The sequence below is a fragment of the Oryzias melastigma genome, linkage group LG16 (genome assembly GCF_002922805.2).
Source record: "Oryzias melastigma strain HK-1 linkage group LG16, ASM292280v2, whole genome shotgun sequence".
NCBI classification, from domain to species: domain Eukaryota; kingdom Metazoa; phylum Chordata; class Actinopteri; order Beloniformes; family Adrianichthyidae; genus Oryzias; species Oryzias melastigma.
In genome coordinates, this window is record NC_050527.1 from 22,836,337 (window position 1) to 22,851,822 (window position 15,486).

At 36.2% G+C, this 15,486-nt stretch overlaps 1 protein-coding gene across 1 annotated transcript in view; it reads right to left on the reverse strand.

The window, feature by feature from the left end:
- bbs9 (Bardet-Biedl syndrome 9) overlaps positions 1 to 15,486 on the reverse strand; it is a gene marked incomplete at its 3' end in the record, with an annotated part of 123,314 nt that overhangs the window by 103,099 nt on the left and 4,729 nt on the right. Inside the window, 3 exon segments of the mRNA XM_024258633.2 lie at positions 4,380 to 4,554; positions 14,058 to 14,171; positions 14,276 to 14,340. Of these exon segments, the coding sequence (XP_024114401.1) occupies positions 4,380 to 4,554; positions 14,058 to 14,171; positions 14,276 to 14,340 (354 nt within the window).

Sequence of the window (15,486 nt, forward strand, 5' to 3'; positions counted from 1 at the left end):
TGGCATGGCGTTATGACAGGCTCCTTAAATTGGTTACATCAACAGCAGGGTGACATGGAGAAATACTTTAATATTAAATCTCAATCTTCCTGTAAATAGCTGGCTTAATATATTTAATTCAAAACGCAGATTTCTCACTGAGACACAGCAAATATTCCACTGGCAACAGATGGATTTATATAAATTACTTGTTGGGAATGGTAATGGAGGGATGTACCTGCAGGATTTTGCTTATGATTTACTATGACAGGAGATTTTGTCAACGGTTTAAAAATCTCCAAACTAAATGCTGAAGCTTTAAGGTAAAATATCTGGCATTTTTTAATTTATGATACGTGACAGACTGGCAACCTGTCCAGGGTGTATCCTGCCTTTGCCCAGAAGTGGCCAGATTAGACTCCGGCAGTCCCGTGACCCCAAAAGGGACAAAACAGTTTAGAAAACGGATAATTGGATACATTAAATTAAATCATTCTTTATGTTTATAGTACTTTTCATACCTGATAACACAAAGCGCTCTTCACCAAAATAAATCATTAAAAATAATTAATTTAATAACATTTGGGGATATATTGTGATGCTTCATTTGGTGATACTTATATTGATTTAAAATGCTGACATGGCGATATTTAACTATTTATTACACCATGAATTTGCTTGGGTAAAAGCAACTTGTAAATGAGATACAGTTGCAGTGCTTAGCTTTGTGATCTTCAGATGAAATTAATTTTACCATTTTATTACAATAAATTAATATTCAGTATTTTTACAAGCCATACTCTTTAAAAAAATTGTGAAAAAGTCTTCTGTTACAGTCTTGGGATATATTGTGATACATATCATATTGTGAGCCAGGGATGACAATATGTATCATATCGCCAGGCTCTTGCCAATACACACCTCTATAACTTCTTAAATAGAGCCCACCCCCCTCACACCTCCCACCCCTTTAACCCGTGAAGGTCGACCTTGAGCATCAGGCCCCAGAGCTGCAGTGGCTGAACAGCAGCCGACCCAGTCGGGGAAGATCCAACTGAGGAACCACTGGAAATAATTGCTCATAAAAAGTAAAAAAAATGCTTATTAAAAACACTGAAAAATTAAACACCAAACATTAAAAGTAAAGATTTTTCATAATAACTATTACATTTTTCCCCAATTGCTATTGTCTGAAATATTAGACCAATTTCACCAAACATTGTTTTCAAAATTTTGACTAAACATACAAAATACTTGACTCTTGAGTTAAAAGTCAAATTTTAGGTACATCAAAGATTCTGTTTGTAAAGATAACACACAGCAAAACATTTAACAAGGTTTTTAAAATATAGGCCAAATGTACTAAATACTCGAGTAAAAAAAAAAATCACTTTGAGGTCACGATGAATACTCTCTTGTCAAAACTAACAACTGCGTAGCAAACACAACGCAATGAAAACAAGACACTTTACAGTGTTTCCAAAATAGTTAATAAGGAATAGTAAAAAAAAAAAAAAACATTAGAGCAAAATAGTATTCAGGATTTGTTTTTGTTCTTTTTTATTATTATTTCCACCGTAAATCCAGATTGACATTTATTGCACTTCACCATCTCTGTGTCTGATCCGACCAGAAGACTTCATCCACATCACAGTGTTCTCCCTTATTCAAACAGGGGAAAATGATCTTCTGTACCCGATCCAGCCTTTACAGGACTCAACAACATGTCATCACAGTCCATGGCCTGCAACAGAGTCTTTGGGTGTCTCTCGTACACTTTCCAGTACCAAGCAGAAAAAAAACTTTACTGTAATCGGGTTAACCAAATGGAGAACAAGGTGGAAGAAAAAGTAATACAAACTTTGAATTTGTGTAGAACCGCTGTCTGATGGGTAGACTTCAGTGAAAACTTACATTGCACCAGACAACAACAAAATATGTATTGTCTCTATCACTTTCTTACTGAGTGTCCTAATTGATGCCACAGTGAACCCGTTAAGTTGAGGGTTGACCTTTTGACCCGCTTCCCTCATGGTTAGTCTTGGAACCAACAAGTGGTCAATAACTGTGACACAGATCTCATCAGAATGTTTGTTCTTTGTCTGAGTCCAGATCTTGGTTCAGTTTTAGACCTTTGCCCCGGTCTGGGTCTTGGTGTGGGTCTGCAAATTGTGTTTTAGATTTGGACCAAAGGGTGATGTTTTTGAGTTACAGCAGTTGATGGGCTGGTTTAGAGAAATGTACTTGGTGTTTTAGCAACTGCTAAATCAGAGCTGAAAATATAAAATGTTGATTGCACTTTTATGCACATCACCCCATTTCCATTTCTTGGTGCAAAATGTTGACATATATTGTCCTGGAACTCAACAAACACAAATGACTTATTCATTCATGGTCATCTCTGAACATTTTAGAAATAAATATTCACTCCGTCACTAACCCTTTATTTTGGAGTTTCTGTTCATAACTGAGAAATGAACAGAAAAATCTGATAATAAAACTGAAACTTGTTTAAGAAGTTTGACAGCAAAGGCTGAAATCAAATCTCACCAGAACTTAATGATGAAAAAACTGATTTTCAAAAGAGAATTAAAGAGGTTATGCCTACAAATTCACAAAAATCTAAGAAGCTAATGGAAGAAGTTTGATTCAAGCGACTGGTAGACACTCTTCACTCCAATCTAAAGTTCTTGCTTGACCCAAACTCTGTTTTCCCACCTTCTACACTCCATCATGTTAACAGAAAGCAGTGCTGATTCCTCAAACCCCTGTATATAAAACAGTAAAGTAACCCTTTAAACGGAGATTTTGGCAATGTGATACATGCATTATAGTTCTGAACTAATCCGTGTAGTTTTACCACTGGGTTAGACCTCCATTAGAACCTCTGAGCAGCCTAATGAGCTTTATGGATGGCTGCCAATAATGAAATCTTTTCATCATGCATGTCGATTTACTGAGGAAAACGGGCTTAAAATATATATTAAATGTGTCATGGGTTTAAAGCTTTTAAAGTGGATCACCAGCCAGACATCTGCTCAAGTGAGGGAATATGGAGGCTATATCCATAACACAATAACACAACTATTAGATCAGCTTCTTATGTCATTTAGGTCTTTTACTAATGATGTGGGATGAAAATAAAAAGTGTGTATTTGTGTGTGTGTGTAGACTCAACTGAATTAGTGTAATTTATGTGTGCATAAGCAGTGTTTGTCATCATGCAGAGTTCAAGACCCTGACGTTGAGGAAACAGTCGCCTAATTAATTTGAAAGAGGATACTTTTAAAAACACAAACAATCCTGCTAATTAACCGTCCACACAGACGGCCAAAAGCACACGGACACGAGGAAAAGATGCAGGACTCGCGACATGCATGTCGTTATTTTAGTGACGTATGTAAGCAAAAAGTGAAATCTGAAAGCCGACGCCACCACATGCACAGGAACCAAATCAAGCTCGAGTTCCTCAGGGTGGGAGAAGGGCGAAGAAGCCAAATAAACCGAGCGGGTCAGAACAGTCCGCCAGTCATGTGCTTTTAAATGTAAAGCAGTTGAGTCTGGAGTCAACCTGGAACTTGATTTAATGAAACACAGTAGATCGGTTCTTTTAAGGACACTGTTAGTGTTGTCAAGTGCAGAGTAAAGAACAATCTGTTCAGGTTAGAGCGCAATATTAAAAAAAAATTAACCGATTTTACACAAAAACTAAAGTAATAAAATATTCTTTACTTTGTGGGTCTTCGGTGTTTAGATCTTAGTCTTGGCCTTCATTTGGGCACACTTTTGTTCAAATATAATAATATATTGTTGAAAAATAATAAAGCTCATTAATACTCTGCAGTTAGGTACAAAACACATTGTATCAGTTATAGAAACTGCAAACAATCTAAAAAATAATCTTTTTCATAAATAAAATGTGTTTTCTTTCTTCAAAAATAATAAATAAACTCACTTTTCCTTTTATTGCTAAAACATTTCAGCTTTTTTTTTAAAGAAGACAGAAGACAATACAATGTCAATGTTTGTTTCCATTAAATTACTAATAAAACCGAGATAAACAGATCGATAATAACATATATAAAAACATTTACTGGTCAACAAAAAAATGTGGTTCATACTAAACTAAAAGGACACATTTCCTCTTAAGTCTCAATGTTTTTGAGCTGCTGCTTTGTTCCGCTCTAGTCTTTTATTTGAAGATTGATCTCAACAAAATGAAGAAATATCAGATTTTAAAATTAACAATAATGTAATAAAGTTTCACTTTCAACAATTTAGGTTTTACAGAGAATTCGTTTAGCAGTGATGTGTCTGGAGCTGGGTACATAAAAGCATCAGGGAGGGGTCAGAATGCCAATCTCTGTTTTAAGTCAGAATAACCTGCAACGTAAACCTACTTGTAGCTCTCCAGCTGCCGAGCTGAGCTCACGGTGAGGAAGCTGTCCGTTCTGGGGTTGTAGGCCAGCGGACCAGGCAGCAGAAAACCAGGGAGGAACCGGCCAAAGGTGTAGCTGTCCTGTTCGAAGAACATCAGCATCCCGTCCATGGACTGGATGCACAGGTAATGGTGATCTGAAGAAAGGATGGCGAGTAGACAAATGCTGTCGTCATATTTTTGGTTGGATTTAAATATCTGTCACAGTGAAAAACAGCTGCAAACATAGTTTTTGACATAAATTTGATCAGTATAATCAGTAACAGTCTTTTTAGAAATGAAGAGGAAGTGAGTTTGAATAAACAAGAAAACACCTTTAAGCTTCTTATAGAAAGATTATCTCTCGAGGTCCTCTCTGTTTTTTACATCCATAAAGTTCACAGTGCCTCATTTACCACCGGGATATTTGGGTTTTTAGGCTAGTAACCTGCAAAGTGAATACAATAGAATTCATAATCTAACAAAGGCAAACAGACGTTCCTCCTTTTATTTATAGTCACAAAACATGATTTATTTTTTCCAGGCAACTTTTGCAATAAACCTAACATGTTTGAAACCATTATCTTTAAATATGTCATTGCGTTTCTATAAAATGATGAACTCACTCAGGACAGTGAGAACCAGACTGGGTCACACAAAGAAACGTCATTTATTTTACTGAAAAAGTTGTTCAGTAATTGTACACCATTACAAATACAGAAGAATCCGAGATTTCATTGACAAAGAAATCCACCAAATGAGAAAACATCTTTAGAAAAGAAAATCCTGAATACGGTGTTATTACATAGTTCTGTGATTGATATGACATCCTTACAAGTCTGCAATAGTAAATTCTTTATTACATGTTTGTTTATTACTGAACATGTAACATCAGGTCCCTGGAAACCTGTTAGTTCAAAAATCTTGAGGGAAACTCAGACAAGCCCCACTTGTCCAAGGAAACCACAGCGACAACAAAACACCCATAAAAAATCTAGTTTTTGATAAATCTGTGGATTCATACTTAAAGTCTTGTTTTTCTTGGTTCTGCAAAGTTAAAACTTTCTGATGTCTACTTTAAAAACAATGTTTACCTACAGATAAATATGCCATAATTCTATTTTAACCTGGGTCTGTGATCTCACAGAATTATTTAAATATAAAATCCTCACTGAATATAACAGTTTCCCCAAAGAAATTGACAGAATTACGGAGTGGCAGTCGAAAACACAGAAAATTGTGTTTTTTAATTAATTTCTTAAAGTATCTTATTCCAAAATTCTGTTTTAAAATGAAACACCTTCATTAAGTTTAAAATAGCTACAGTTTTATGCATTTTACTGCAAAATCAGGTGCTTATGAAGTGGTACATCCACATACAGGGTTTGAGTATTTAATAGCAAGAGTCTGTTGATACAGTACGTATCTCAATACACTTCTCACGATGCAATACATATCGCGATATATCCCAAGACTGCACCACAACAATTTTTCACAATTTTCTTTAAAGAGTACAATTTAAAAAGACTACTTGAATATCAATGCACCTTTCATGTTAATAAAATTGTAAAAATTCGCTTTATTTAAAAATCGCATCACTGAGCACTGCAACTGTATCTCCCATACAAGTTGCTTTCCCTCAAGCAAATTCATGCTGCTTTTCTTTTGATAAATTAAGAAATGTTTGTTCTTAAATGGAATGGTCAATATTGTGTAATTCCCACAATTTTTTTTTTAACATAAAAAATACATACAATTAATTTGCCTCAAGGCTCTAAAAGTATGATTCAGGAAATAAATCGCTTTAAGTTTTAGTAAGTGCTGTTGTCGGGATTTAACTTAGAAACAAAAGTAAGACGCTGAACTATTTTTGAATAAATATACTACATACACGCACACACACATATATATATATATACATACATACTTTTAAATAAATATCGTCTTGTCAGCATTTGAAATCAATAAATGAAATCGATTTCCCCCTACACCTCTAATTGTTAAGGCAGAGGATAAAGAAAACCAATTTAAATAAAACCTCGTTAGGCGTTTTGTTTTAAAGCTTATTGTCAGAAAGCAAAGCAAACGCATAACAATGGATCTCTCCCAACTCCCTTGTTCTGTTCTGGCTCCAGGAAAACTTGCAGTAAAAACAGGAACTAATGGAACAGTTCATATTGTCATTTTCAGCAGCTCTCATGCAGCTCAAAACTCCCAGACAAAAGAACCAACGATCCCTTCTGTTTTATGTCAGCCGTGATGTCACGTTGTGCTCCGAGGTGCGTCTCTCCCTATGGCTGACGCTGATATCTCCATTAACACCTTCAAGCACACAGGCACCTGAGCCTGAGTGTGCGTGCGCAGCAGTGTGTTTATTAGGAAAGGCCTGACACAGGACATGCTCGCCCCAAACACAAAAGACACTCACGGCAATAAAGCGGCGGAGTATGTGACTGGAGAACTATAATTAGGCCTCAATGCGCCATTAAAACTCACACTGCCGTCAACTAGAGGTCAGGAATACAGCCACCTATGGTGCAATACATATACACACACACACCCTTTATTGCCAAAGATTTGGACGGAAAAGCTACAGACTCACATATACTTCCTCAGTCAAAACACAAGTCTGTATGTTAAAACGATAAACCCTCATGTAGAGTGGCTTTTTACAAGGACTTCCTTTTTGTACATTCCAGCCACATGTGGCTGAAACAAAGGTTGAAGTTGGATAATTGAATTGAACTTTATTGATTTAACAGAGGACAAATTCCACCGTCAAGGCAGCTCAAAAGAAGGAAAAACTAACTTGCAGCACCTTTATCAAAAATCAAATTATTGAAACATCTATTCACATTTGTGTCAGTCTCCAACTATATTTTTTCTATGGCAAAAGCATTCTTTTGATTATGATTATGCAGTTTTAGCAAAAAATCCCAAAAACCTGTGCCGTTTTCTTCAAGACATATTTTCTGCAGAGCAGCAGAAGTGCATTAGAAATGTGCCTCTAAGTTGTAGATGGGACTGTTGGAGCGTCAGGAACCCTACATAGATATCCCAGCATCCTTGTGTTTACATTCTCTCCTGCTAGCTTACAGCCATTCACATCTACAAGCTAACATTAGCGTAGCAAAAGAAAAAAAAAACAACAGCGAGCAATATCAGATCTTTCCAACTGCACAGTTTTGAACCAGATTCCAGCCAGAATTCAGCTCAGATGAGGAAAATGAAAACTTTCATGGATCTATTAATATGCATGTGGAAGAGTTAGAATTTGCAGTTGCTGCATCATAAACCCAAGCTTTTTCAAATAGCAAGTTTGTTTCTGCTCCTGATCCAACACGATTTGATTAAATAATCATAAATGCTGTTTTAATCTTAAATTATTGATATATGTCCTCCATCATGAGGAAAATGCTACAAGAACATGTTAAAACATGATTTTCCATTGGAGTGGGTCTTTAAAGCTTTATGTAAATATATGGTTGAAAACAACAATATTCAATAAAGTTTATAAAACAAAAAAACGTATCGAAATTGAAACTTTTGGCTTGGAAGAAAAATGTTTGAAGTTTTTAATCCTAACATGTAATCTTCAGTCCTTATATTAACCCTGACACAAAAATGTAGAAACTGATTAAAAAATTTTGCAAATAATAATTTGCAATTTAAACTATTTTAAAATGTTTTTTATAAGTTAAACCCTGGAGTACCCACAGGGTCAAATTTAGTCACTGTTTTTTTTCCATTCATTCAATCATTCATTCATTCATTGCCTGTTGTTAACTACTGCTACGCAAAATGATCAAACAAACAAATACAAACTTTAAAGGCTGGAAGAAAACTGTTCCTGTGCTGCAGGGTTAAACCAGTTCCTGAAATAAATCAGGTCAAATCGATAACAGATGAACAGGAAGTGACTGAATCATCTTCAGGTGATTTTAAGACATCATGACAGCAACGCCTTTCATGAAGTTTACATGACAATGTAAATCTGCCTCCTCCAACAATCACTCACACTTTTCAGCTTGATTGAGGACACAGGGTTTCCATCTCTTACATTAAGCTAGGATGAGCTCTATAAACTTTGATGAGAGTTTCAGAGTGAAAGAGAAGCATTCAGATCAGCTACAAAAGACCACTGATCATTTTTGAAATATTAATAAAGTTCTAATATTTAGCTTTTGTATAGCTGAATGTATAAATAAAATAAACAATGTGAGTAAGTTTTGCTTGGACTGCTTTAATACCAGGTAAAGGTGTCCAGTATTAGAGCGCCGTTGCTCAGAGCCAGGAGAGGAAACAGGCCTGTATTAGTGTCATTAAGAAGACAAGTTGAACAAGCACACGAGGAGCCAACAAAGCACAGAGGCTGGCCGCTTCAGTGCAGCGGGCAGCTCCTCACATCTGTGTGTGAGAACCTGATACTCTGTGAGAAGCAGGCTGTCAGTGCATGTGGGTTTCTCTGCAGGCCTTGCAGGGTCTCTGTGTGTCTGAGGGCGAGTGTGCATGTGTCTGACCAGAGCTTAGAGGACCGGTCCGGGCTCTGGGTGTGAGTGTGTGTGGCCTGAACGTGACCCAAACCCAGAGGCAGCTCAGCCATTAGAGCGGTATTAGTATAGAGCTGCTATTACAGTGTCTACAGCGCTGCTAAATGGCTTCTGTTACAGACCACCGCGTACAATCACACAACCTGTGAAAACACTCACACAAAGACACACACTGAGAAGGCTCTCTGTATTAGAGGACAGGTTTAAAACACTGCATATATATTCAGACATGTAAATGTGCTGGTGAACCCAAGGATGTGGTTCTTTCATGGACAGTAAATATGTAAAATGTTGTGCTCAGATTTGAACTACTTATCTTTTATATTGGTATAAATAATGAGAAGGTTAAGGAGGTAAATACGGTAATTACAAACTCCTCTGATCGTGACAGAAAAAGACAAAGGGTGTTGCCAGTTACAGAAAACAAAGGAGAGTAAATCAAATCGTCTGACAAAACCACCAGAGAGTTGTCACAGATGTCCTATTTTCATTTTTTCATGTCCTGCAGCAGTCCTGGACTGAAGGACCAGAATTTTTTCACAATTCTTCTTTCTTGCTGCTCCTTTGAGCAAAAGTGTCACCACTGCCACATACTCAAAATGTACCAAAATGTGCAAGTACCTAGTACCTAGTGAAGAGAAAAAAAGAGAAAACAACAAGCTGCTTACAGCTCTTTAAAATAAAAAAGAAAAGAAAAGAAAATCACTGCAGCAGCCAGAACCATAAAAAAAATAAAGACTATAGGGTCAAATCTCTTGTGGAGCACAAAAAAATTATTTCAAAATCCGCTACTGAAATTGAAACACGTCTGGGATATCCATAGGAATTTTCAAAATGGTTAAGATATGTCCACAGGACTTATAGCTTGGCTATTTTATGGCCAAGTGCAAAATTAGATGATTTTCGCACTTTCCCACAGTGTGAGAAAAGAGAACGTATGTACGAATGATCTACACAAAATTCCCCCATGCTTGCTGCCTGGTTAAGTCTACAAACACAATCAAAGTTTAGTTGACCTTTGACCTTGGGAATATTCCACCATCTTTAATTTTCTTTAAGTACCTTCTACAAATTTCAACTCCCTCTAGGGATTTTGATCCATCGCCTGCTAACTCCAAGAACATCATTTGGGAGTTACTTGAAAAAAAAACAAATTTTAAAGTTTGCAGATTTTGAAGGGTATTCGTGTGGTGAGCTCTCAAAAACGGCACTTTTTTTTTTTACTGGAAAATTGTGAAAGTTGAATAGATGAATCCTCAGCTCAAGCTGAACAAAAGGATATCACATACAATAGGAACTTAAAAGTAATGTGGGCGTGGTTAACAATAACCTCGGTTGTGAAGGAAATCCAAAAGTTTACTCCTAACAATTCTTCTAAAAATGACATAGACCTGTTGGTCACCTCCAATCAACCACAGTAATACGGTTGCTATGGAGATAAAATCATCAGAAAAGCCGCCATATTAAAAAAAATGCTATTTTCATGAATTTGTCACATGCAGCTCTGACCAGGGTGGCAGGGGAAGAGGGGGAGGGGCGTACAGCAACTGCTCAGCCAATGAGAGCGGGTAAAAGGGGCGGCGAGGGCGGGAGAACCATGCAACGCCACTCACAGCTTTAATTTTAATTAGTTATCATTTTTGTTTCTGTGAGATTTGAAACAACTTTGTTATGGACTGGCAGCCACATTGCAAGTGCCAAAAGTTCAGATCTTTGGTTTACATTTACTGAGTTCTATTTCACAGGTAGAGTGCATTTTTCAAACTTTATTTCTAAAGTTGTTGCAGCCCAGAGAGGTTCATCCATCCATTCATCGAACCTGCTGAATGTCTATTAAACTAAACATTACACAACCGTGCAGTCACCACAAGGTATAAGCCATACAATTAAACAACATTTCTGACAGAATTTTAAGGTAAAATCCACAAGCTAAAAGACATAAGAAGGCTGAGCTGCAAATTTCTGTCACAATAAAGCAAATAAACTGGTAAACCTCATGTTCACTCTTTTCTCTGATGGTTTTGTGAGATGGCATGTCTTGGAATATAAATTCTTCTTTATCAACCTGCGTTAAGAGCTGCATGAATCTGTAAGGAGTTTGATGTTTTCCCGATCTATCCAATCTCACCACGACTCATAACACCTGAATATTCTGCACATTTCTTTTTCTCTAATTCAAATTGCCTGCCTATAAATGTAAAAATATTGAAACATGACAATGAGAATGTATTTATTTACTGTTGGAAAGCAAATATGATGAATTAAAGTATCTAAAAGGCCCGCAGTCGTGTCACCTGAATGTTGGAGAATGTTCTGCAGTTTTGTTCTGTCCTGACAGACCGCTCCACCTCCGGTTCAACACATCAACCCTCTACTCTGAAGCCCAAGTATGACCTCCCTGCTGTAAGGTGGGAGAAAGGGAATTCCCCTTAAAGAGCGTGAAACAGGTCCCCATTCATTCAGCTAGTATGTATGCAGATATAATGGGAATTCAATGGGCTGCACTGCCATCTAGTGGACAAACAAGAAAAAAGAACTGAAAAGAAAGATAAATTGGGTTATTAAGAAATTTTAATAGGCTTTTTAGGTTGATACAATTTTTTAGGGTTAAAACTCCATTCAAAGTTTGCTTACCCAGTTCAAACAATGGGCTGAAAACCTTGCTGAAGATCTAAACTCACAGAAGTGAGTCAGTGTGAGAGTTCATCTGACATGTCAAAGACCTGCTCAGCCTTCCACCACGTGGAAACACACTTCACTGGCTTGTGGTTTGTACCCTGCACGTGCATGGAGTTCAGGCTTTGGCTTTAATGACTCTAAACTGTGCTTTCTATCAATCAAGCACACACATGTACATGAACTTACACGCACAAAGTCTCCTAGCATGGATTTAATGATGGGTCCATCCTGCCAGGCCACAGAGTCTGGCAAGTTCCCCCTTCTCACACACGCCGACAATACGGTCTTTATTTGGAAAGGCCATTTTCTTTACTTTAAAGGGGGTTCCCCGTGTGTCAGTGTGCACGTCTGTGCGTGTTTTTTTTGGACGGCATCTTCTTGAGGGCTTTCCCCTACTTGGTTTTTCCAAGAGCCCAGTTGACTGCAGTGAGAGCAGCGACATGACCTTTTCTCCTTTTTCCTCCTCTGCTTTTCTTGAAAACACGTTCACGTGTTTTTCTGGTGCTGACCATCCTCACCTCTGCCGAGCCACATGCGCAGCTTGCGCACATATGGGAGAAACCTCACAAAGCTAAAAATTCATGAAAGACCCACTCCAATGAAAATTGTGTTTTTTTTTTAACATTCTTGTAGCATTTTTCTTATGATGGAGGACATATATAAATAATTTAAGATTAAAACTGTTTTTCTAAGTATTACTTTATTCAAAGCTCTCAGTTTTGACGCAGCAGCTGAAGTGGGTGGGCCATTCTGATGCATCCACATGCAAACAAATATCATCTTTTTTTCCTCGTCTGAGCTGGCATCTGGCTCAAAAGTGTACGGCTGGATACCTCTGATATTGCTCACCATTTCTGGTGCACTGGTAATGTTATGACGGAGGTTGTGAGGAGATGGAAGCTAGCGGGAGAGAAGGAGTGAGTGTAAACAAAGGTATCATGGGAAATGAGCACTGGCTTATTCTGCGCCAACAGTCCCACCCACAACTCAAAGGTAAATTTCTAATGAACTCCTGCTGCTCTGGAGAAAATACATCCTAAAAAAATGACAAAGGTTTTTTTTTATATTGGAAAAAAAACAGAATAATCATAATTAAAAGACCACTTATTTACCACTTTATGACAAATAAAAATAAAGTTGGAGAGGGACTTTAACCAAACCTCAAATGAAATTTTCTACTTTAAATGTTATTAATTTGAATCAAAAACAGTCACAAGTGGTTTCAAATCAATTTGTCTAGAAGAAAGTATAAATAAATAAAAATAACTATCCTTAAAGGAGATAACATGTTCTTGACTAAATGATAAAAGAAGAAATCTCCTAACTTTGTTAAAATGTTTATTTCTTTAACCCAACCGCTTCCATATTTTAATTAAATTGGATGCTTTATTACCAATACTGCAGAAATCAATTAAATCCATTGGTATTGTTTTGCTGTTTTACCAATAGTTTTAGTTTTGCTTTATAGCCATAGACTGCAATTTATTTTTTTTTAAATAAAAATGTATGGAAATTTATAATTTTCCATACATTTTCCCAACTTTTCTAATCAAAGACCAAGTTTTTATGCAATAGCCTCCAATTTAAATTAAATTTGCCAAAAATGTTTTTGGCCTTAAGAAACTAAGCCAGGAGTGGGCTAACTTTATGACTCGGGGCCAGAAGGGTTGTAAAATTTGACAGGAGGGCCAGGCCAGGAGTAGATGTGCGGGGAGTTTTTGTAATCCACAAAAACTGAAAACATGCTTTAATTTTGATTAAAAGTTGAAATATACATTTTAAAACTGAATATTTTGGAGTTTTGGCTTTTGTTCTTATTTTAGTACCAATTGCACCGATGGGTTGATGTCCCTCTGAGAAAACGTAAAGTTACAGAAATGCTGCGTTCATGCGGTGTTGGAATAATCTGAAAAATGACGGATTCATAAAACACACATGAATGTCAGAAAAAAAGTCTTTCAGCACCCACATAAATGCAGAATATCTTGCTGCATCTAAACAAAAAAAATATTTTTGTTGAGAGTGATTTATGGGGACACATCAGAATTACAATATTAGAGATTATAAATATGATTTATTCCAGTTTGGTGGGCCAGTTTAAATATTTTGTGGCCCCTCAGGCCGTAGTTTCACCCTCCCTGGACTAAGAGTTGTATTGACACTTTTCTTTGTGGCTGTAAAAATGAAAACAAATATTTGTAAATTCACACAGTGAAATTTGGAAAAAGTAGTTCAGTGAAATTACAAACTATTTTTGATTTTCTAATTAAATAAAAATCAAGTCAGAACCAATTCAGTGCAACTTAAAAAAAAAAGACTTGTGAAAATAAAACTGAGACGATGCTTTTATTCTGAAGTTGGAGCATGATTTTTTTTTATTTCTTCCTTGGTTAAAAATAAATAAATAAATAAAAAAAAATGTTAGTGTGTACCTGTGACTCCTCCAAATGTGCCATAGGTCATGTTGCAGGCCGTTCTCTGTAGGTTGTACTCATAAACCAGCTTGAGTTGGTACTGGTCTCCATGATCGACGTGTCCTGCGGTTCCTGAATGTGTCAGAAAATAGAAATGTTATCATGCTTTCAGAGTCTTAAAAAGCACTCACTGATTTTTTTTTTACTTATAACTGATTTATATATATTCTTGTTACCTGATATACAGTAAACTGACAGTTTTCTGGGGTGAAGAACAGCCAGGTGAAGAAGATCTGAGCATCTAACAAGACATCAAATATGACTGTTACACACCAGTCACGTTTGGAACAACACAAATTCAATATTTCCTGTAATCGGTTATTAACTTAAAAAGGTTTGACGGGAAATGAAGACATGTGATAACGTGACAAGATGCTTGAAATTTACAGTTCTGTCTTACAATGTCTGCAGATTTCAGGACATTAAATTTAGAAGTTTCCCCTTTTAATGCAGTTTTAAATCAAATTTAAGACAGAAGATGCATTTGATGTCCAGTTGGGCTTGCATCAGTGGTTTTAAACATTCATAAACCAAATAGTGCAAGATAAAAAATGGCAAAATGATAACTTACTTAGAGTGACAGTGCTGTAATTCTGGCAAACAATGCAATTTCCGTTAAGAAATTTCACTTTTTAAATGATCAAATGAATGAATAAAGCCTTAAATATTAGAGGTGGGATGAAATATTGGTATGGCAACCTATTGCGATATTTCAACTCATTCGATATTTTATTGATAACTTTATTTTACTGTTGCAAATACATTAAATTAATTTATTATGTTTTCAATTGATCTAAAAAAAGGTTTCAGGAAAAACAAAATTATATATTTGGTTAGAAAATAGTGATGTATCATAGATTACCAAAGTAATATATTGATTATTCAAATATATTTGTAATATTGTGATACTAACGATATTGTGAGCAATGTATTGTGAATCGTATTGCGAGTTACCCTGAGATTCCCAGCCATATTAAATATTTTATTTGCTTTTTTTTCATAAATGCTGTCATTAATCCTGTTATTCAAGTGATTAAGACATAAAACATGATGTTTTTTGGCATCCTAAATAATGTATTAAAAAATGCACTGAATTCAAACAGAAAATTGTTAAGAAATTATTTAAATTTATCATTTGCATGATTTGGCTACATTACTGGTAGTCTTTTACTTTTTAGTACACTTTTATCCCTGGTTTTTAAATGAAATGTTGATTTTGTCAGATTTAGGACATTTAAAAGATACCACAGCAACAATTCTCAGTGCGCTCGCCATCTCTGCACTTCAGCAGGACATTCACACAAGATGGGGGAACATGTGGAGTCTTGGACTAAAGGTAGGAGAACTCTGATCGTGGTTTTCCTATAAACTCAATGTCCTGGTAGTC